Source organism: Phalaenopsis equestris, unplaced genomic scaffold, assembly GCF_001263595.1.
Source record: "Phalaenopsis equestris unplaced genomic scaffold, ASM126359v1 Scaffold000224, whole genome shotgun sequence".
Taxonomy (NCBI): Eukaryota; Viridiplantae; Streptophyta; class Magnoliopsida; order Asparagales; family Orchidaceae; genus Phalaenopsis; species Phalaenopsis equestris.
The window spans coordinates 2,138,423-2,162,807 of NW_018164666.1; the positions used below are offsets into that span (position 1 = coordinate 2,138,423).

General features: G+C 34.6%; 2 protein-coding genes across 3 annotated transcripts in view; both read right to left on the minus strand.

The window, feature by feature from the left end:
- Window positions 1-1,995: 1,995 nt before the first annotated feature.
- On the minus strand, window positions 1,996-14,719 carry LOC110023540 (NADH dehydrogenase [ubiquinone] flavoprotein 2, mitochondrial). 2 transcript variants are annotated; one of them, XM_020723014.1, is made up of 10 exons: window positions 14,556-14,719; window positions 14,422-14,478; window positions 14,259-14,324; window positions 9,773-9,889; window positions 8,666-8,743; window positions 8,119-8,224; window positions 7,946-7,992; window positions 7,204-7,281; window positions 2,567-2,632; window positions 1,996-2,346 (listed from the first exon to the last, which is right to left on the minus strand). In XM_020723014.1, the coding sequence occupies exons 1-10, from the start codon at window positions 14,625-14,627 to the stop codon at window positions 2,239-2,241; spliced, it is 795 nt and encodes a 264-aa protein (XP_020578673.1). In that variant the 5' UTR covers window positions 14,628-14,719; the 3' UTR covers window positions 1,996-2,238. The 2 variants fall into 2 exon arrangements, with proteins under 2 accessions (XP_020578673.1, XP_020578672.1); XM_020723013.1 differs by having other exon boundaries at window positions 14,553-14,718.
- A 2,139-nt stretch (window positions 14,720-16,858) lies between these two features.
- The window catches only part of LOC110023307 (probable ureidoglycolate hydrolase), a 46,773-nt gene continuing 39,246 nt past the window's right edge, over window positions 16,859-24,385 (minus strand). The window contains exons 10-12 of the mRNA XM_020722633.1: window positions 23,843-24,083; window positions 21,802-21,842; window positions 16,859-17,215 (exon numbers count right to left, since the gene is read on the minus strand). Coding sequence (XP_020578292.1) covers window positions 17,118-17,215; window positions 21,802-21,842; window positions 23,843-24,083 — 380 coding nt within the window. The 3' untranslated portion in view covers window positions 16,859-17,117. The remainder of the gene's footprint in view (window positions 17,216-21,801; window positions 21,843-23,842; window positions 24,084-24,385) is intronic.

Consider the following 24,385-nt stretch of genomic DNA (forward strand, 5'->3'; position numbering starts at 1 on the left):
TCTTTAATTTGATTTTAAAAACATTCAATTTAAGAGGCCTTTCAAGTGGGTCAATTCAAAAGGCCATTCAAATGGTTGGCTTTTTTTTTTTTTTTTTTGGGCGAGTTATCAAATATAATTCCAATTTTAACACTTCATAAAGAGGACATCAAGCCAATCTTGGTTTTCTCTCCCACAATTCAAACAATTCCTTGTTAAATTTAACATTCTTGTGATGCATCAACTATTTCTCTTTTTAATTCTTTTATTAACCTCTTCATCAAAGCTCAATATTGCTTCATAACTTCATGGCAATTAGATTTTATAAGCATCAATTTATGTAGCCACCAACCCAATGTAAAATCACCCAAAATACTCTTGAATTTTCAAACAATAATCTTAATACCTATCTTAATAAATGATTTCAAGCATGAATATGGAGTCAATACATGACAAATTACATTTCATTTTTAAGTTTTTGCACAATGCCTGCAAAATCCATATATTTTCAGCAATATACATTTGCCTAATAAGCTATGAATAGAAGAAGCTTAATATTGAAACAATGGTGAGCCGACAATATTTTGGATTTGGTTGAATGAAATGAGTATTTGTCACATCAGAATTTGATATGCAATAAAGGAGTAGAATTAACATCCTCTATCTATTTTTGGTCAAGTTAAATTTCAAAATAATTACATTTATTTTGACATGAATAAAATAAAATTATCCATATGAGACACTGATCTCAAGGTAAAGAAAGTGAACTTTGGAGGCCATTTTACCAAACTTTGATCCCAAATGGCTATTGTAACTTGTAAAAGGACTAACTATGAGATGAATACAATATTATTTATTTGTTGTTGGCCACTCTAAATGAGCGATGATTCAGTGCACTAAAAGTTAGCATGAGCTTTTGAAGAGTAGCCAAGAATGTTATGTATTATTGGCGGGAAAATTGTTTGACGACATAAACTGCCATCTTGTAAAGGAAGATTTGGTTTGGTCGGTGAGAATCGCGGAAGCCTTGAGATTGAGAGACATACATTGTTTAATCGATAGTTCCATGTAAGAATACATTAGAGGCATCTAGTTAAGTGATTGATCATTTTTTCTTGGGGGTGATGGTTAACAATGTGTACATACTCGACTGTCGACAAGATTAATGTCTCTTCGTAGTTTATCCCTTATTGCTTTCATCTAGTCAAACTCTACATCTAGCCATGGTGTTGTTTTAACTGAATTAGGTTATGTATATTCATTTGCACCTAAGACTATGTTGTTCTGAGGATGGAGGAATTAGGATCCAAGTTCCTAATGATAGTAAAGCTTGAAATTCTCCACACAAGGCACAACTTCAATTAAAGCATTTGATAATGGTAGAGTGGCATATTGGGTCCAATCGGGTTGTTATGGTGCGCTGGAGATCAAAAAGTAGCTTTGGTTTAAGGTTTTGGGTTTTAGCCTAACAAGAATTTGATGAGTTCGTAGACGGGTTGATTCGGTCTCTTGGTAAGTAGGGATGGGGAGGATGAGTTGGCTTTGATGGTGTTGTTGCTAAGATTTGAAGTGGATGTATTGATTTCTTGTGGATTTGTGCTGAGAGTTGGTGTGTAGGCGAATGCAACTCAAATTGGTGAAGTATTTGCTCTATTGTGCTGTTGGTTTAAGACAAGGAGATGTGGGGTAGTTTAATTAAGAGAGAGATATTATGGGATAACTGATTTCATAAATCAGATCTATCAAGAGAAATAACAGGAGAGTTGTGGTAGCTTGGAGTTTACAGATAGCTTAATTTGCCAAATCAGTTTCCTTATAGATAACCAAGGGTAGATGTAATCCAGACTGATTGATAGTAGCCAACTGCAATGATAACGTTGGCTTTGGATTTAATTGTGAGAAGCATTGGTTCATTGATTCGTCCTTTGTGGATAGATTGTGGGGCTCATTTATTACATCTAATATACATATATCAATAACGACAGTGTGATTTGAAAGAATGAATTATAAAACAAGTAATAGCAAACCCCCATTTCATTAAAATTTATAATTCTGCCTATCATGGGAATATCAAACTCACATGGTACAAAGATTACAATGCAGGCAGACTGTCAAGTACCCTGTAAACCAGTAGAATGTCGTAAAATAACTTCTGAAATAGAGGAAGGCGAAACTTAACAGCCTGAACAAGGTTAACGAGGAATCTCGTTCTCTATCTTCCTCTCTTATGATTGGCAGCTAAATAAAAGGGAAGAACAATCAGCAAGCATCCAGATCTCTGCATGGTGGAGGTTTTGGTTCACCAAGCAAGGTGATATTGCCACCTTCAGGTCCACCTCTGATGCGATTTGGGTTTTGTGTACCAACCTGCCAGAGAATAGAAAAAATTAGGACCATGAGAGTAAATAGGTTGGATTCTAGCGAGGGAAGATCCTAGCAGTTTTATATTTTTTGACTATAGGAGGCTATTATTGTGTGATTCAAATCACGACCTTGAGGCGACTTAACCATTGCTTCAGGCCCTCACTATCAAAAACGATAAATCAGAACAATAAAAGCGAGAGAAATAGAAAATTGGTCTGCTTACTGGAGGTGTTTCTCCTCTCCTCAGCATCTCCACAATCTCTACAACTCGCTTGGGAGTGAGGTCTTCCTGTGGAAAACATATCATTAAGATAATTTTAACAGTAGATGCTGCCAGTAAATATAAAAAGGTAAAAGCTATCATTTGTCCGGCCTGAGATTCCAAGAATATCAGGGAATCACATTCCTAAAAGTAAAAATGAAAATGAAGATTTCAGCCAGGTCCTCTCTCTTAATAGTTTCTGTAGTGTGTGAGAGGATGAATTCCTAAATAGAAAACAACGGTCATGACCACCTGACACCTGACATAAGAGTTAAAAGGTTGCAATTTTGTTTTCTGTCAGTTTGGATGGCCAAGTTGCTCGATAAGAAGTTTGGATCTGATGCCTCTTTTAAAATAATTTTCTTTTGAAGAAAGTGTCAATATAGTCCGCTTAGTCCCAGAGTTTTAAAAACTGTCAATCTAGTCCTCAAACTCTAGCCTCCATGAATGACTATTTTTGCCTTAATTTAAAAATTTTGAGGACTAATTTGACATTTTATGGGACTAAAATTGTCCCAGGTAAATTTTGACAATTTATTCATTTCTTTCTTCCATCTTAATCTCCCGCTAGTCATACTGGATCTATCTCTGTTAATTTTGATCAAATGTTTCCATTGCCAAGCAACAACAAAAGAATAATATACCTGGAGAGCCCACTCGAGCACTGGTTTTTATTGACTAAATTGGTCAACATAAATACATATCACCATCCTTTCTCATTTGTTTTTAATTATTCAAATAAATTAAGTCTGAGATTATAACAGGTTCCAAATGATTTCTAGGTCCAAAAGGCATTCTAAGATAACTACAACTCAGTAGTAGTCTCTGCTCATATATTTACATGATTATTTGGAGTAAAATTGCTAGCCCTTTCATGCCAAAATCAATACAACAGCAACAACAAAGCTTTATCCCACTAAGTTGGGTCGGCTACATGAATCCTTTTTCTCCATTGCATCCTATTGAGTGCCATATTTTCATTGAATTATAATAAATTAAGATCATTTTTATACAATATGCCCAAGTCTTTCTAGATCTATCTTTGGCTTTCTTAACATAAGTCGAATCTAAAATATCTACTCTCCTAATCGGATCATCTGATGGTCGACGTTTAATGTAACGAAACCATCTAAGACGCCTCTCTCTAATTTTGTCTGTCACTGGAGCTATACCAACCCTATCACGGATATATTCATTTTGCATTGTCTCAAAGTGAAAAGGCACTCATCCACCTAATCATTCTCATCTCGGCAACACTTAACTTAATTTTATGCTTCTCTTTTAAAGGCCAACATTCAGCGCCACAGAGCACTGCAGGTCTCACCATCATCTTATAAAATTTTCCTTTCAGTGTAAGTGGCACTTTTCTATCACCATGCCAAAATCAATGAATAATAAAAAAAAAAAGTAATCATGTCATGGAAATTATCTGGTTGAACCAATTGAGGTGGCAAAGTTACTCTTGAAATTCAAGTCCTTAACTCTAAGAAACAAGTCTAGAAACCCTAGTAAACTACCCATAAGCTCATAAGCTTAGCTTTCCCCTTTCAAGTTTATTACATTTATATAAACTATGTTAACACTTTTCAAATGTGAGATCAAGCTTGATTTCAGTAATTTTTTTTTTTGAAAGGATAGAAACATAACTTACTTTATTAATAGAAAGTAGAATACGTGTCCAATTGTAGATGTATAGGCATAAAATCACTCTTATAGATAAAGAGCGTATAAGACACTTATGTTAAATTTACCAGAGTGCTAGTGAATATTATGTTTAAGAAAGATCGCGACTGGACTCAAATTTATTAAATTGTAATCTAAACTAATAAAACAACTTACTCAGTACCTTCAGCAGAACCCTATACCTGCATCAAATTCTAAGCCCAACAAATACTACAGCAGGGATATTTATAATGTGCATAACTTTGTGAGACGAAAAGGTAAAATAAATCATAAGGAATCCAAGATTAGAAATAACCAGCCATAGTGTTATAATAGTTAGGGTCAATGTCAGCTATTTCTTTCAGGTTAAACACTGGAATAATTCCCTGCTATTAGTATCATCCATCTAATTAGCACAAAAAAGTATGAAATATACATTCGCAAATAATAAAAAAGTTTTTGGTCTCGCTATTCAAACAATACCATCAACTCCTCTGATGTTAAAAATAAAAGGAAATCAGTGACATCACTAGTTGCCCGTAGCTAAAAGTAAAATGCCTATCTAACTAATAATAAAGAATAAAACAAACAAACAAAAAAAAAGCGGGGAACCACAAGATGACTCCAAAACCTTGGACTAATGGAAAAAGCACAACCAAGGCTTTCTACGATCAAAGGTTCAATCCATCCATTCATATTTCAATCTTTTTGGATCTATTAATGCGGTGAATCAACACCATCCATGACTCAACTGTAAATCATGGTTGAATGCAAGCCCATATCATAATTGGACATCATAGATTATTAGAGACACGATATTTATTATCATTTACTCTTTAATAGTTTTCAATCATTCACCTCATTGGATATATTTCTGAGGAAAAATTGTCCAACTTTTTCATACCACCATCCACGACAACAATTTCCTCCTCCGCTCAAGATTTTGAGCTTATTTCACTTTCTTGCTCCTTTTTCGCTCATTTTTTCACCATCCCCTTCATTTATTTTGTACAAGCAAGAAAAGATTGCTTCAGTAGTACCTTGAATCAAAATCCATAAAAGAGCAAGTGTCGATCAATCTAAAATCAATAAAGAGGAACCACAGGGAAGAATCGATTTAAATGCATGGGGATTGAGAAAAAAATTGACTTAAAATTCAAGTCAAACTACCCAAGTATGGAAACTAGATAGTATTATATAGCATAAATAATGCTAGGATAAAATAAATATTCCTAGAAGGACCCTCTAAGGCATGAATTTAATGTCTAACCCAACCTCAAATCAAAAAAAGAATGGTAAAGGTTGCAACAGGTAGAAAAATTTCATGCAACACTTGGGAGCCATCGAATACGCCTTACATTATGATGCATAGTAATAATAGAAAAAAGAAATTAACCTATATGATCTAAAAAATAAATAAAAGCTTGCTCTACGGCTTCGTATATGTTAAAAAATATGTGAACTTTATTATGCATTAGTTTGAATAACCATTAAAATCATGGTGTCAAAGGAAGAAAAAGAAATAAGAGTGGAACACAACAGTGAGATGAGTACTCGGCTCAACTATTATAACAAAAACTTGGATGGATGGAGGTGTAAGAAAAATGTATATCAGAAGTTCAAGCTGCTCCCAGAGCCTTAACTACATTTCATCCATGCTACCCATCGCCTAAGGCTTAAAAATGGGCAAATGTAAATGCATGAATCAACCTTTCATCATTGACTACAATAGATACGGATTGCTATCATGAGCTATTAGTAGTCCTTTGTCACATTTAACCTCCTTGGAAACCCAAGTACATCGCACAACAACTTGAACCCAAAACCGGCTCCAATATATATGAGATTGGATCACTTAGTGTAAATAACTACACCAAAAAATTGAACTAATAGATAAGGTCCAATCACCACGTTTTATAATCAAAGATCCATTCACTCCAAGAGCCATGGAAATTGTTATCATTTAATATCTATCAATACTCTTTTATTTTTCTAATTTTTGTAACTAAATGAGTCGATAAGAATTCAAATTAAAAACTTAATTTGATATCATTTACCAAATACCAAAGAACTATCAAGAAAAGAGAACAAAGATCATATAGTGGTCCGCAGTGAAAAAAACAAACAAACTATATTCAAGCCAGCACGTGGTTGCTTCTGCCGGTTAACAGACAAGCGGAAAGCATAAAAAACATTTGATGCGGGGCAGCCAAGAGCTCTATCTTCCTACCCTCTTGCCATCTGGCAGCATGAAGCTGATTCAGTTTTCAGTTTACAGCTCTTGAAGCATGATGACCAAAACGCTATCTTCCTACCAAAACCAAGTCTTTCCTGCCCAAACTGCAGCCAACATCATAAAAAAGCTGGGCAATGATCAAAGCCTGAAATGGTTGGATAAAAGGTGTATCAATGAGCCCAACCAACTACCTAACCCGCTGAGGGCATCCCCGAAGAGCAGAAATACATTTCACAGACTGAAAGAGAAGAACACCTAAGCGGGATAAAAAATACAATACTCTGGCAAGAAAAGTTACAGAAAAACAGACTCTACTGCATAATCAAATCAAAGGTGTCCAAAATAGAAGTTTACAACCCATTTAAATGTTCAAAAGTAAAAGAAACCTTAATTAATAACCTAAATAGTAAAAAAAGACCCCAAAAGAGGCTGGCCAGCCCATGGGGGTTGGAATTGCTAAGCCAATCCCGCCAGTCCCTCCTGGGACCAGTTCAGTCTTGCCTCAGCATAAGAGGGCGGATGCAGGACGCCCCGCATCGAGGTAACATCAAAGTTCATTCTCAGTTAATTGTACGGGTGGAAACATCACATAATACATGATAATGGCCATATAAATAACTGAGTGCCTTATAAAGCAACGATGGATAAATAACAAAAGACAGATGCTTCAAATAGTCTAGATGGATGGGGATGAACTAACGTAATAATTATATGTGTATCCTTCAGATCCTTTGGAGTAGTCAGCCACAGCAATCATCGGCGCGTTTACACAGCAACCCTGTTCAGTGTAGAACTACAGTCAGACCCGAAAACAGCCATATCAAAGAGACAAAATATAATATAGTTAAAACTGAATTATATCAAACCACACATGTCTAGATAGACATGTAAAAAATCATTTTTTTTTTTTTTTTTTTTTCACAAGAAACATTATTGGATGCAAATGTATTAAATATATATTTATTTGAAAATGAGGTGAGGACACAAAATGTTTCAAATAAAATAAAACGATGATATGTAAGTAGACATCATAAACATTATTCTTCAATTATATCAAATCTAGTATTGTGTTGCTGCACAAAGACGTAAAAAATAGGTACAATAGTAGACAAATATGCAGCCTGAGTAATATGAAGAAAAGTAAAATGATTAAGAAGATGATGCCTTTACATATATACCACCCAATTCTAATGCATTTACATATCTAACACCTAAACTTTACTTTTTAAATTTATACCACCCAAATCATTCATATCACATCAAAAATAACACTTCTCCATCAAACCAAATAATGTTAACTTTTACAAAGTGAAATACATGTTTTCATACATAGGTAAGATGGTATATACGTAAAAATTGAAGTTTTAAGTGTTAGATAAGTAAATATATAAGAATTGAGTGGTATGTATGTAAACATTCCTAAAAAGATTGAAGGCGCTCACCATGCATTCCATTTCTCCAACAGAAAACAAGCCATCCTTAGTAACCTCTGTAGAAATGTAAAAAACTCTAAATGTCACCAAAATCAAGTGTGCTTGCAGAGCAGTAAAGTTACATATTCTTGACTTTATTTATTTTTAATGATTATTTACATATTCTAGCCTCATGTACTCACCATTACGCTTCACTCCAAGGTGTTTTAGCAAAGTTTCTTCTATGTCACGTGATCCACGTATCATGCATGGTGTTGTGCCACAAACCAAAAGATGATATTTACCAACCTGTAAAGCATTAAAAGAAAATAGCAATTTAATTGATTAAAATCCCAAAATGGCCTATCAACTATTTGGTTGCGGTCAATTTGTCTCAAAATATTGCAGTGCTCCAATTTAGTCCCCCGACTAATGAAAATTTATCGAAAATGATTCAGTGTAGAAAGCACGACACAAAAATTATCTCAATTTAGTTTCTTGACTATAGATCTCAATTCAGCTTTGAGGGACCAATTGGGATCAATTTTTAATAGTTGGGGACTAAATTGCAATATTGCAAAACTCTGGGACTAAATTAGCCACATCCGAATAGCCGAGGGACCATTTTCGAATTTAAACTCAATCTAATTAAATAGAAGAATATCAAATTTATTCTAAATGTCATTTTCATCAAAATAAAATAAGACAATACAAAAGAAAAATATCAATTCAAAAATAGAAACAAAATACCTTCATCCGGTTGAACATTGAATAAAATGTAGCAACTTCATAAACACGAATTGGAGCAACTTCAACTATCCTTGCAATCTGAGCATAGAAAGAAACTATGAAGAGATCTAAATATTAAATTTCTATGGATCATCAATAGCAACAGCATCAACACGTGTATTACACCCTCAACTACATTATATTAATTCAATCAAAATGAATGAATAGCCCTTTAAAGTATTTATAATAATCAGTTATATTTAAATTGCTAAAAGTACACTTGAACAACTGTTAAGAAAAAAATGTCAACAGGTAGATTAATCACTAAAAATTAACATTATTGCAAATCAGGACAACTAGATGCATTTGATAATATTGAGAAAACAAAAACTCACGAGTAATGAGTAAGATAGACTCACAATGCATCAGGCTCTTAATAATTGTAAAAACATAATAACTGAATTAGCTTAATTCAAGGAACTACTAAACAGGTAAAGTGCGGGAAAATGTTAAAATTAATGATGAATGTATCGTAAAAATTGAAAAAAAAAATTTAAGAATATTATAGAGAAAGTGATAGTAATATCTATTTAGTATAGGTGATAGACTGAGCTGATTAGGGATGCATAAAAAATAGTAGGAGGAATAGTTACATGTAGAGAGATTTAAATGAGTAAAGTGGAAAAAAAAAGTTAGTCACAGCTAACATTGTTTAAAGTCAGAAAAAATATAAAATGTAAAAAAACTAGAAAGTAATATCAAAAGCATCTTTATATGATGAATTAGTGAAGTAAGAACTTACGATGATGATTATGCTAGATTTAACAACTCAGGTGAACTCTATCAGCTACATTTTTTCTTTTGGGCATTTACACAATACCATCCAATTCCTATGCATTTACATATCTAAACTTTGTCTTTTAAATTACAGCCACCCAAATTTTCATATTGTATAAAAAATGCCATAATTTTAACTTTAAAAAAGTGAAATACACCTTTTCATGCATAGCAAAGGTGGCGTGTATGTAAAAATTTAAGGTGGGGTATTAGATATGTAAATATGAAAGAATTGTGTGATATGTATCTGTCTTCCTTTTTTTTGTTTCTATCAGCTACATCTTAATATACCTCATTCATTGCAGAAACAGGAATCCATCCACCATGCTGCTGCTGCGCAAGATCCAATAAAGGAATGACAGCAGATTGCTTGTAGTTTGAAGGATAGTGAGAAAGTATATCTTTGACCTGGAGTACTCAAATGTAGAAGATACGTCAATAGCCACTTAATCAAAATATGGATACAACAGCTCTACATATAAGCTTAACAAAACTAAATAATTCTGGATAATCAGAAGCTAATAAAGCACAAGCAGGATAATTAGAAGCTTAGAAACTCACGAACATATAGGCAGAACATTTAAAGAGTGCATTATTTACAAAAAAAACTACAATAAAAAAAACAGATGGCAACACTGCAAAAGACGCTCGACTTCTAAACAAACACTAATATATATTACCAGCATGCAAATTAAAGGTTTTAAAAATGCTGGATGCTCACCAACAAACAAACTTGATAAACGTCATTTGTTGAGTAAACAAATTGAGCTTGAATAAATTTCTAGCTCATTTACAAAACAAGCCAAAAATTAACAAAATTCAATTTAGTCACATATTGTACATAAAAAAATTATCAAATCATAAACACCAGTTAAGATCTATGCCTGCTTAAATAGGATGTACTATGAAAATCATAATTTTTCTACCAGCGATCGAAACATGCAAAAAATTATTGATGCATTTGGTGGCTCATATTTGACACCAATAAACAAATCAAACATGAATAAATTTTTTCTGCTTGTTAATAAAATTGAGATCCTTCATATTCTATCTGATAGCCAAAGAATGAAACCGGACCAAACTAATTCAAGATGCAAATTAAAAGAGACCAATAATTCAGGATGCGAATTAAACGAGATTAGGAAAGATGTCATTCTGAACAACTATAACTTGACCATCAAAAGGTTTATAATTATTTTTCTACCTTGGTCGGAATGTCAAATCTTAGGAAATTTTAAAATAATATGATAATTTGAAGGGGTTTTTACATACGTACCCCAATTCCTAGGTATTAACATATCAACAGCCTAAACTTTAAGTTTTAAGTTCAGACCACCCAATTCCTATATTTTTGGTATAGGTCGGGTGCTCTGCTGGTAAAAATTGAAGTTTTGATGGATGATATGTTAATGCATAGGAATTGGGTGGTAAGTACGTAAAACTCCCTAATTTAAATGATGTTTTGAACATTAGAAAATATATGATTACCAAAGAGTTGATGTGGATGGCACAATTATGTCTTTTAAGGTTTCTAAAAGAGAGAGGAGGTATAAAAAGGGAAGAGAATAGAAGGATGGTTGGTGGTTGAAAGAGAGGTTGGACTCGATTAGGTAGCAAAAGGGAAAGAAATGTGTTCAAAGTGGGAGAGGAAAGAACGAAGAATCAAGTATGAGATTCATCAAGTGGGAGAGAGAAGATTAGAAAAAGATAGGCGGACCTATGGAGAGAAGGTTGGATCTCAAGTATAAGTATGGAATGTTTGATGAGATTTGTGTGTGTCTGAGTGTATAGAGAGAGAGATTCATCAACGTGTCTGGTGGTGGTATGCAACAATAAAATGACGATATAAGATGAAATAAAAATCAAATAAAAAATAGACTTTACTAATAGTCATTTATCGATCAGAATAAGCGGTTAAGAAATTAATGTTTTGTGTCACGAAGTGTAAAAAAGAGCAAATCACCACTATGAAGGAATTTATTTGCAGCTGTCAGAATATATTCCACTAATGTTGTTTTCTTTTATTTATATTCTTATTTTCTATTATTCCCTATTTAGAGGGATTCACATTTTGTTTCCTTTTATTACTATTATTACTATTATTATTATTATTATTATTATTAGTAGTGAATTGTAATGCTTTAGAAGACAAAAAATAAAAATCTTTCACAAAATTTTCACATGGTATCAAAGTTCTGAGAAACTTATTTCGATCAGGATTCCACAGGCATGTTCCACCTTTGCTTCGTCTTTGAGGTTGAAGAGTGTCGAACGAAACTTCGTTGTCACCGTAGATGGCAAAGGATCCACAGAAATCCCTGTTGATGGCATTCGATGCTCATCCACAGCCTTGTTCCACCTCTCCTTCATCACTGTCTTTCGAACATCTCCTCTGACGTTATTGTTCAAACCATCTGCTTTGACAGTCACGTAAGCTCGATTGCTATTGTTCGAACATCTCCTCTGACGCTCACGTGTGCTCGATCACTGCTACTTCTCTAACTCCTCGTCCGACTCTTCCAACTGAGGTCCCTGCTTTGTCTTCTCACAGACGAGATTGCGGTGATGTTTTCGTTCACCTAACTCTTCCAATCTAATTGATAACCTCATTTTATCTAAGAAAGAGTTCGTTCGAACAGTTCAAGTAGATTGGATCACAAAATTGTTCTTCCTCTTCAGTTTGCTAAAGCAAAGAAAGATATCACTCCTGCTATCAATTTGACTTGCAGAACTTGTGAAAACAAAGAGCTGCAAACCACCTTCTAATTCTTGTTCATTCATCCAACCAAGCAGACAAACTAAGTGTCCTTTCACTTTCTTCCGAGCAATAGGTTTACTGGATTTGAGCCTTAGAATCATGGTCAACCACGGCATGGCTTTGCAATATTCTTCATTGGAAGTCGCCTCCAGATCCAAGCCTACATTTTTAGTACCCAATGTACCTGACAACTCATCCCATCTAGTCACTAATCATAAAATGCATTCTGCATGAGCAACATTTTCTTTAATGGTCTGAGTCCGTCTTCATGTATGTTTGTGGTAGAGAAAAATATGGACATTTCACTAGCAAAATTTTTGCTCCATAAATGACAAATTCTAAATATTAGGACTGAAAAACTGACGACCACTTAATTATGTTATAGTTAATAAATTTCATGACCACGGAGTTTGAAAAAAAAATTCTACTCTATAGGGCAACCAAAGGAATATAGAAGCTTGCATGTGAAACTTATTCTAGCATTGAAAACTCCTTCGAGTTATTTGAGGTTGAGACCATACTACATGATCTACAATAAGGGGAATTGAGTGTTACTCAATATTACAACAAGGGGAATTGAGTATTACTCAATATTATAACACTCACACATTGTTTGTTGCAACTGGACATGTGCGAGGTTTATTACAAGAAATGTCTCGATGACTTTGTCTTGTATAGGAATATTATTGAATAAAAGAGGACCATCAAATTTCTTTTTGACCTCAATAAAGATTTAGATAAAACAAGGGGAGAATCATGGGAATTAAACCTCTTCATACCATCTGGGAGGCTTTCGCAGAAGTTTGAAGGGAGGAAAACTTAAAGAAGTTAAACGATAACAAACAATCACACTAAATCTGTTGAAGAGCCAGCCTTCTAAACTCACAACTCTTCTCAGAATAATAAGCCCAAGAAAGAACGATTGTGGTGCGATCATTATATGAAAGATGGTCATGCAAAAGAAACATGTTGAAAACTATATGAAAAACCTATAAATTGGAAGACATGATAGGGAGAATAGCTCAAATACTACTACCACAACCAACAACAATGCATAATTCAATCCATTCACTAAAGAGAAAATTGAAGTGCTATAGAAAATGTTGGATCATGGTCACACTTTCGGACAAGTATCACAATCATCTACCGAACAATCGACCAATAATGTTAACACACATGAAAATCAAATATTTAATATCACATCAAAAATAGCACTATTACCACTTTTTAAAATTGAAATATACCTTTTGAAATATACCTTTTCATGCTTTCATGCATAGGTTTAAAGCACCAAAATGCTATGTATGTAATATAAATGTTTAGGTGTGATATGTAAATAAATGAAAACTGTGTGCTACGTATGTAAATTTCCCAATATCTACATGGACTGTTATAGTGCCCCATCATCGAATGATCTCTAAGCTAGCTGTTTTTTGCGGGCTACGTAAGTTGATGGGTTTGTGTTTCCTTATGAAAAACAGCATTTTTAACATGATTAAAATAATGACAAAATAAAAAACAGTTTACTGAAAATTACCATTAGCTTTGGAAAAGCATGACCAAAAAGTAAGCCGTAGGCAGCACCTAAGGTTATCTGAACTAAGCATTCATAAAAAGCATCTTAATCAACAAAGGAAAGCGAAATATGAATTTTTAGATAATTAAAACGGTGAAAAAGCGGTAACGAACAATAAGCTTATTCACAGGCAACTTCCATTAACAATAGAATATAAATAAATTTAAAAAAAAACCTTCCACAAGCAATCAATAGCTTCGTTTTACCAATATGATTCCTTCCCAGGATGATGAAAATTTCATTTCAGAAACATGAACTCTTTAGCCAATGCGGTGACTGAAGGAAATCACATTAGGAGCCCAAACCAACAATTTCGCGACCCCATTTCATCAAGCAAAAAAATATCACAGTGGTCTATAATTCCTTATATTTCTCAAACATAAATATTCACCGAAGAACTGAACATAAAATAACAAAATGACAATTAATTTTTAAAATCATACCCTATCCAGATTGGATGCGCTGAACTCCCATAGTGCATTAGGGTTGTTATCGGGGGAGTCAATATGCTGTTCGAGGAGTTCAGGGAAACAAAAATCAAGAGAACCGATAGCGAAAAGAAAGTGCAGATGGGAGTACAAAGTCAAAATCATGGGTCTCACTGACATAATTTAGAGCAGTAGAGTAGGATCTGGAGGTTCCAGCAGCTGCGGCGGCGGAGACCTGAAAAGAAGAGAAGCATGTGATTAAATAATGATCAGGAAAACTTTCAACTGGTAGGGAAGAAGCAATCGCACTGCAGGAGATTGAAGGAAAACTTGACGAAAGCCAAGAAGGCGTTTCGTCGCGAGGCGAGCCGCCGGCGGAAACATAGTCGGGTGGAGGTCGGGTGGAGATGAAGAGAGGATCGGTGGAGTCTCAGGAAGAACTGAAACTAATGGGCTGATTGGTTACGAGTCTAATGACAGGGTGAGTAGATAGATTTGTAAATTACATAAAAATTGTGTGGTATTTGTGTAAATTTTTCTTGCTATAAATTTATGCACTTACCACAGAATTTTTATGTATTTAAAGTTTGATACATACACTAAAGATATTTTGATGTTATTAATTTATGCTTTTCTGTTTTAAAAATTAGTATTGGTGTATATATTTTTTTATGTAATATTGAAATTTTGGATGTTATGCATATAAATATGGGAATTTTAAATTAGTCGCAGGAGTCGTAGTGGTAAAATAATGCATTAGTGTTTTACGAAGTTTCTAAACACACGTACTTACAAAAATTTATGAAAAAACACAACAAAAGTTTTTACGTGAAAATCCTAAAGAGCCAATAAATCACCGGAGATGGCATTTTTTAAATAATTTTATTACGTCAATGTAGTTCACAATACTTTAATGACCCTTAAATAGTCGAAAACAATATTACACGAATGAGATTTGTCTTTCACCGGGGAAGTGATGGAAAATGCTAAGGAAATGACGATGACCCGACTGGTGTGAAAAAAAAAAGCTAGCGGCAGAGGTCAAGTGTCAAAAAATCTGATGCCAATGTTGGCGATAGTGGCAAAGACAGTAATGTTCGGGCAACAGAGATCCGGTGGTGGTGACGATGGTAATTTGACTGCAACAGCATTGGTCCAGTGTCAACAACAGTTGAGGTCGGGCAATAGTGATTCGACGGTGGCTGCAGTCAGATTGTGGTGATCCTATGGCAACGATGATGGTTCGAAGGTGGGTTCAACTAATCAGCGACACTTCAATGGTGGTGGAGCATAGGAACTCTCAAGAACTTAGTGTTCCTTCAACTTTCTCTTTCAAGTCCATCATAAAGAAAGTGTAGTTTTATTTATAGATTTTGAGAGTGTCATCCTCGATAAATAGTGCATGAATCTGAACCACTCTATCGGATTTCCAAGAATGATTCCCTTGATCAGATGATACTTCATAAATATATAAGTGTTTTAATGATTTGAAATTGAGTGATCTTGCACTCTTTAAATTCGTCTCATCGAGACACTCGATTTGATTATACATCTGTCAAATTCAAAATCCATCTAACCATTCAATCGACCATCCAAAGCCTCCATTCGCACTTAAACAACTTGATCTAGGCTTGATTGGACCTTGGTTGGACCAAATTTAGAGTCGTTATGTTTGTTTTTGATAAAATGAGACCTTGGATGATCGTGAATTTACATTTTAAATTATTTCTTTTTCAAATTACTCCGAGAATTATGCATGATTAATATAATTTTAAGGACATATAAATTATTATTATTATTATTATTATTATTATTATTATTATTATTATTATTATTATTATTATTATTATTATTATTTGATAATTTCTAAATATTATTTCGCTGATTTAATTCTGCTTTATAATTTTACAAGATTCAAATGGTTTTCTGGAAGGAGCCGACCGCACGCTCATAAGGCTACGTTCGAGGAAGCTTTACAATTCAGAGAAGTTCATTTAAAACCAACATCTTATTAAGAAAATTAAATTAAATTTGAGAGGCATCTAACTCCTAAGCAATACTCAATGTAAATTTAGCCATACTAACTTATGTGCTCATAAAATAATTACGCTTCACTTTTGCTAAAACCAGGTTAAAGTTAATTAAAATAAATAAATGCTCATAATTACTGATCAGGATCTTATTAAAACTGTTTAATCATCAGCATCAGTATATGGTTAAGTAAATAAACTAATTAAGAACCTAGATGAACATATTATTATATAAATAATATATATATATAATCAAACAAAAGGTTGTTCTAGATTGGCTTATTTATAATTTTGAGTAAAAAAATTTTATACGTGTTTAACTCGCTTAATGAACAATTTAAACACGAGCTACTTAACAAATTGAATATTAACTCTTCGTGAGCAATGAACTTCTTTGACAACACTAAAGGCTACTTATTTTCAATTATTTAAAATTTTGAAACATTATAAATATAATCTAAACCAAAATCATAGATCTCAAAGATTTTCATTTTTTTTTTCTAAGAAAATATAGAATCTCTAATGGCACGTCATGGACATAACCAAATTCCGCCCCTAACTCAAAGCATGTAGATGATCTGATGATTATTGATGCGAGAAAAATACGACTTCGACTAATTGAGAGTTGCACCAATTATGTATTATTAGAATCAACCCCTTTAAACTTGAAAGGCCAGAAGTCAGGAGTCAGTATAAGCCATCAAGTTTTGGGATTTACAAATTTACACGGCACAGGTAACAATATATAAAATAATGTGTATGAGCAAAGAATTATTCTTTTCTAGAGGGCAACTTCCCTTCACCATGACTTCATAAAACCAGTAAAAATTATTCAGAGTGGGAGTCATTTGGCAGATAGTTTCGCCAGCGTAAGAGCTAACATTTTCACGCCATTTGCAATGTCCGGAGCAGAGGCAAACTCTTCAGGTTTATGGCTATAACCTGCATGGTTAAGCAAAATGTGGTGAATCTAAGAGATTAATGGATATGCATTTTCCACTGTGATTTTGTATTAGGTTTTGGAGTTCAATGTAATTAATGGGTAAGGTGAACGAAAAAATTTGTCATTCTCGCTCTACATTTGCTCTTCCAATCTCCTTCATTCTCTTCGAGGCCACAGCCTTAGTCCTTTTAATGCTTCTCATTCTATATTCTAAGGGTCATTTGAGATTATTATTATTATTATTTTTTTTTATTCTTTATTTTACTTTTGTTGAACACTCGTAATAGCAGTAAAGGTATTTTTGTATGATTGCTTTTATTAGATTTAGGTCATTTGTTGATTATAAATATGTAGTCGTTTATTGTGTTACGAGTCTTTTATTCATTTGAGTTTTGTGAGAGACTGTGCTCCCTTTATGGTTCTCGGATGGAGCACGAGTCTGTATCCACGGCAATGGATGGTGATAATTGTATCTCTCCATTGTTGGTGGTGACATTGCGGATCTCCTTCCTTCGTCAATCCTTCGAGTGGTGATTTTTGTATCCCAATCGGTTGCGAGAGTATGAAACTCTTGTATCTTACATCTTTTATTTGATTAGTGCATCTTGTCTTTATTTGGTTATTTTTTTTCGATCTTGGATTGCTTTCTTGGCTGTTCTTGCTAAATCTTGTCCAAACCCCCTTCTCCGGTATCGTTTGGTGTCAAAACTAGCCTAACCCTACTTACACCCTAGGGTTACCGAATTGCTCCCAAACCTAAACCCACCAAATTGTAGCCAAATCTTAACCTAGCACTAGTCCCCCTTACTAAATTTCAAAATCAGCAACCCTAAATATTTTTCTTGCACCCTAAATCAACCCTATACACTATCTTTCACCTCTCAAACCTAAACCCACCAAACCATAGTCAATCCTTGATCTAACCCTAATTCCCCCTTACTGATTTTAAAAATCAACAACCATCAATAGTCTTTTTCTGCACCCAAAATCAATCTCATACACCCGTTTTCACTTCCTAAATCTAAACACTAGCCATGCCGCCGAAGAGATAAGTGGCAGAAGTCGAAGACCCTTCAATCCCAAGACTTTACAACAACTCCACCACCTTCAACGTAGACAACCTGACGTCATAACCGATAGATCGACGTTGGGGAGGGGTACCTTAGACCGGTTTGATCCAAGTGGGAGAGGGTCGATCGACCCTTTCCGTAGAGCTAGGTGTGTCGTCCACTCCTAATAGCAACAAGGGTACTATTATTTATTTGCTTTTATTAGGTTTAGATCCTATGTTTATTATAACATATAGTCGTTTATTGTATTATGAGTCTTTTGTTTGCGGCTTCCGGATGAGGACAAGTCTATATCGACGGTATTGGATGGTGGCAATTGTATCCCTTACTATTATTTGTTTGTTTTTATTAGGTTTAGGTCCTAAGTTGATTATAACATGTAGTCATTTATTGTATTAGGAGTCTTTTGTTTGCGGCTCCCGGATGGGGACAAGTCTATATTGACGGCGTTGGGTGGTGGCAATTGTATCCCTCAATTGTTGGTGGTGACATAATGAGTCTCATTCTTTCGTCAATTCTTCGGGTGGTAATTTATGTATCTCAATCGGTTGCGATAGTAGGAAACACCTCTCATCTTTGTTCTAGTTTTTTTTTTTTTTTTTGTCTCTGATTGTTTTGTTGGATGTTCTTATTGAAACTTCTCTGACCACTTTCTCCGGTATCATTTCATAACAGAACTAGTCTAAACCTAGTTCCACCCATAGTTACTAAATTCCTCCCAAGCCTAATCCCACCAAACCTTAGCCAAATCATGACCTAACCCTCATTCCCCCTTGTTAGTTTTCAAAATCAACAACCCTAAATATTTTTTTACACACTAGATTAATCACATACAATTTCTTTCACCTCCCAAACCTAAACACACCTAACCATACTCAAAGCTTGACCAAACCCTAATTCCCCCTTGCTGATTTTCAAAATCAACAACCCTAAATAGTCTTTTACACACTAGATTAATCACATACAATTTCTTTCACCTCCCAAACCTAAACACACCTAACCATACTCAAAGCTTGACCAAACCCTAATTCCCCCTTGCTGATTTTCAAAATCAACAACCCTAAATAGTCTTCATGCACCATAAATCAGTCCCATAAACCCTCTTTCACCTCTGAAACCTAGAAGCTTCACCAACCCCGGTAGATTGACACGAGGTAAGGGAACCCTAGACTTGTTTGGTCGAAGTGGGGGAGGGCGATCGACCCTCTTTCTTGGGCTAGGTTGTTGCCCGCTCCTAATATTAGCAAAGGTTTTTTTTTTTTTTTTTTTTGCTTTTCTTAGGTTTAGATTCTTTGTTGTTTATAAATATGCAGCCGTTTATTATATTATGAGTCATTTGTTCATTTAAATTTCGTGAGGGCATGTGCTCCTTTTGTTGTTAGCGGATGGCGACGAGTCTGTATCCACAACCTTGGTTGGGTCGATCGACCCTTTCCGTAGAGCTAAATATGTCGTCCACTCCTAATAGCAACAAGGGTACTATTATTTATTTGCTTTTATTAGGTTTAGATCCTATGTGGATTATAACATATAGTCGTTTATTATATTAGGAGTCTTTTGTTTGCGGCTTTCGGATGAGGACAAGTCTATATCGACGGCGTTGGGTGGTGGCAATTGTTTCCCTTACTTTTTTTTTTGTTTGATACAAGTGGGAGAGGGTCGATCGACCCTTTCCGTAGAGCTAAATATGTCGTCCACTCCTAATAGCAACAAGGGTACTATTATTTATTTGCTTTTATTAGGTTTAGATCCTATGTGGATTATAACATATAGTCGTTTATTATATTAGGAGTCTTTTGTTTGCGGCTCCCGGATGGGGACAAGTCTATATCGACGGCGTTGGGTGGTGGCAATTGTATCCCTTACTATTATTTGTTTGTTTTTATTATGTTTAAGTCCTAAGTTCATTATAACATGTAGTCGTTTATTGTATTAGGAGTCTTTTGTTTGCGGCTCCCGGATGGGGACAAGTCTATATCGACGGCGTTGGGTGGTGGCAATTGTATCCCTCAATTGTTGGTGGTGACATATTGGGTCTCATTCTTTCGTTAATTCTTCGGGTCGTAATTTATGTATCTCAATCGGTTGCGATAGTAGGAAACACTTCTCATCTTTGTTCTAGTTATTTTTTTCTCGTCTCTGATTGTTTTGTTGGATGTTCTTGCTGAATCTTCTCTGACCACTTTCTCAGGTATAATTTCATAACAGAACTAGTCTAAATCTAGTTCCACCCATAGTTACTAAATTCCTCCCAAGCCTAATCCCACCAAACCTTAGCCAAATCATGACCTAACCCTCATTCCCCCTTGTTAGTTTTCAAAATCAACAACCCTAAATATTTTTTTTACACACTAGATCAACCACATACAATTTCTTTCACCTCCCAAACCTACACCCACCTAACCCGAATTCCCCCGTGCTGATTTTCAAAATCAACAACCCTAAATAGTCTTTATGCACCATAAATCAGTCTCATAAACCCTCTTTCACCTCTGAAACCTAAACCCTAGCTATGCCACAAAGGAGACAAATGTCGGAAGTCGAAGGTCCTTTGATCTCAAGAGGTTACAACAGCTCCGCCACCTTCGAAGTGACAGGCTAGATGCCATATCTTGAGGAGTCGGAGGCTTCGACAAATGAGGTCTAAGCTCCACCAACCCCGGTAGATTGACACGAGGTGAGGGAACCCTAGACTTGTTTGGTCGAAGAGGGGGAGAGCGATCGACCCTCTTTCTTGGTCTAGGTTGTTGCCCGCTCCTAATATTAGCAAAGGTTTTTTTTTTTTTTTTTTTTTATTGGGTTTAGATTTTTGTTGTTTCTTGTTGTTTATAAATATGTAGCCGTTTATTATATTATGAGTCATTTGTTCATTTAAATTTCTTGAGGGCATGTGCTCCTTTTGTTGTTAGCGGATGGCGACGAGTCTGTATCCAGAGCATTGGGTGGTGAAAACTATATCCCTCCGTTATTGGTGTGATATCTGGATCTTCTTCCTTTGTCAATCCCAATCCTTCGGATTGTGACTTTTGTATTCCAATCAATTGCGAGAGCAAGAAACTCTTCTATCATGTGTCTTTTATTTGACTAGTGCATCTCGCCTTCATTATAATTGTTTATTTTTTCCTGTCTCGAATTACTTTCTTGATTGATCTTGTTGAATCTTCTCCAACTTGCTTTCTTCGGCATCATTAATAACTGCTAGGATTATTATGTTAAAATATTAATATTATGCCATGCTTAATATTCTTCAGAAATTTATATTATTTTTAATTGTAATATACTCTCATTATTGAAGACAATTTTTATTATTATTTCATCATTACGCTCTTCTTGGCTTTATGTATGCCTTTATATATGCATGTTTGTACTCAACCTATTAAAGATGCAGCCTTTCATATCTTCTTGTATTACTCTGCAGAGCCCATATATTAAAGAACGGTTCTTCATCAAAGCCAAAGCAATCTAGTTAACCAGCAAATACTAATGATCTGCAAATAAAAATTTGTGTAGCATACCTTTATAGCACGGAATGAAAATCATGCCCATAGGTGATATCCTGTAGATATTAACAGGCAATTAGAGTGTGCTAAGCAAACAAAGTCTTGTAGTGACTTAGAATTCAACTAATAGATACAAAACCTCCCATAAATGGATGTAAATCATAGCATGCATTCACGTTAAAGATGGTGGCGCATAGCAATGGATTGTTGTTAACTATGACTTGGGCTATGTTTATTTTGGTAGCTGTAGAAAAGTTGATTTCAAAAGTAGTTATTGAAGATCTGCTATTCAAAAGCTGGTGTTTCAGAAACAATTGATCTGTTTGAAAAATATAGTTCTGAAAGTGAAAAATATAGCTCCGAAAGTATTGTCGGTAGATTAATGAATGTAACACCTCTGACAATATATTATGCAAATAACATAAACATTTTTAGTGTATGTAATTTTTCTTTTTAATTTGTGCTACCCAAATAATCAGAAATACAAAAATAAAGTTATTTTCACTCTCAACACCTTCAACATGAAAATATTTAAGGTAGGATCTTTAAATAACTTAAAACTAAAAGATGTAGAAATAAATTTAAGACGAAAATAACTATTATGTCCAAATTATAAAACCATCTTTATTATACTTATCTTAAAATAAATAAATCCAAATACTTTAACCCATAATTACCCAATTTTTATTCGCATATCTTGTGTTCTTCAAAAATCATAAGGGCTAAATTTTCCTAAAAAATGCTCTAAAAAATACATGTAAAGTCTGAACATTTTAATATAATTTATGATATATTTTACAAAATAGATCATTATAATTTAAAAAAAAAAAACTTATAAACAAATCCAAATGACAAAATTTTATTCTATTTAAATATAATACATTTCAACTCTGTAAGCTCATGATTCTCCTCAACCGTGAACAGTTGAGCATGGCGAGCACACTGGAGGCTCAATGCGAGCAAGCCTACGGAGTGAAGAAATACCACATGCTAGGAACATACATGCAACCTTCATGGATCGTATCGCACGCACCACCCTCATCCTCCACATGTACTTCTACACCCCCCTCTCCTCTCGTCACTGCAAACACCATCCTCTCCATCCTCATCGTCGACTGCCCAATGAAAAAATAGCCTGCTCCGCTCTGACGACAGTGATGCTCTCCTCACCATCAAGACCATGGCTGAAGCGGCGAGCTTTGCAAATATATGGGAGTGAGATCCGCGGGCAGTCGCTAGAGCTTGAAGCAAGATGGAGGGAACAATGCAAAAAACGCTTCGAAATGCTGAGATGCAAAATTATTTTCGCCTCCGCGAACTCATCAAACCGCGGAACGCCATTCGGGCCAGTTCGCGGAGTAAAAAAACACTATTTTTCATTTATTAATAGGTGGGATCCGCAATGCCACGTGGCTGTTTTTAATTGACGTCCAGACACAATTTTGTGTCCGGTGTCCTGACTGAATAATTTTCCCAAACAAACAGCACAAAATAAGGTTTGTAACCGACTGTGATTCAAACTGTGAAACAAACGCACCCTTAGATATGCCTAATTTTAAGTGTCAATCCTAACTCCCAAGCACATTCAATGTCACAAAATAACTTACTCAGCTGTTCGAAGCTAGAAAGTAAGTATAGCAAAATAGTGGCTTTGCTAGATTCTGACATTTGGGTTGCATGTACTCAGAAAACAATATTGAATTTAAACTCAACAATCACCTGAAAGCACTTCCAATGTGCTGAATTCATTTTCAAACACAGGAATAAAAATGAAATCATAATTTTTACACGCAACCACACAGCCATTAACAAACAATGCAATAAAATGTCATTTTATTATTCTCCAAGAGATGATGCTGCAGAAGACTCTGGGAGCAGCCAATACAACAAATATCTCCAGATTAAAAATGAGAGCAAGGAATGAACAATATGGTGAGAAATCCTATTTAAATGACCTCCTTCGCAAAACATTAAACAAAAAGGAAAATTTTATTGCATGAAATAAATAGCTTTAGTGCTAGCATAAGTAATTCATAATAGAAGTAGATAATTATACCTGGCCATGAATAGGGAATCATGATAGGCTCTACTAATCATTAATTTGAAACTGAGATTCAGCTGTTCTGCTGCATCTTCCATTGTGGATATTATTGAATCAGACGAGAGAGCAGGAGGATCCTGGTTTACAATTTTAAATTTTGATAGAACGACACCACGATTCTCAGCTATCCTGATAGCAGATTGACGAATCTTGTTGACTACAATATTCCTTCTTTCTTCATCAATATCACGTGTATCTGGTAAGAAGTACGCATGTTAACTTTCAACTGTCTTTGGATTCAACAAAAGATGGTACAGATAATCATTCAGCCTTAGATTTCTAATCCAACTTTGGATGAAATGCAAATAAAAATAAATAATGATTCACATGTAGCTAATACATAATTCCAACCAAAATTTTTTGTTTTTAATATCATGCTTTATTCATTCCAAAAAAAACAAAAAAACAATCACACAAAATTAAGAAGTGCAAAAAAAAACAATGATGAATAATAAACTACAGCAATGAAACAAAATCACACTTTAAAGAAAAAGCACA

What these genes read in the sequence shown, in the direction of transcription:
- LOC110023540 (XM_020723013.1), bottom strand. Translation starts at nt 14,627, where the DNA reads ATGTTTCCGCCGGCGGCTCGCCTCGCGACGAAACGCCTTCTTGGCTTT. An exon ending in GCGCATCCAATCTGGATAGG is followed by an intron (nt 9,890 to 14,258) that starts GTATGATTTTAA and finishes TGAGTACTCCAG; the next exon opens with GTCAAAGATATACTTTCTCA. An exon ending in GGAGAGGAGAAACACCTCCA is followed by an intron (nt 2,347 to 2,566) that starts GTAAGCAGACCA and finishes ATTCTCTGGCAG; the next exon opens with GTTGGTACACAAAACCCAAA.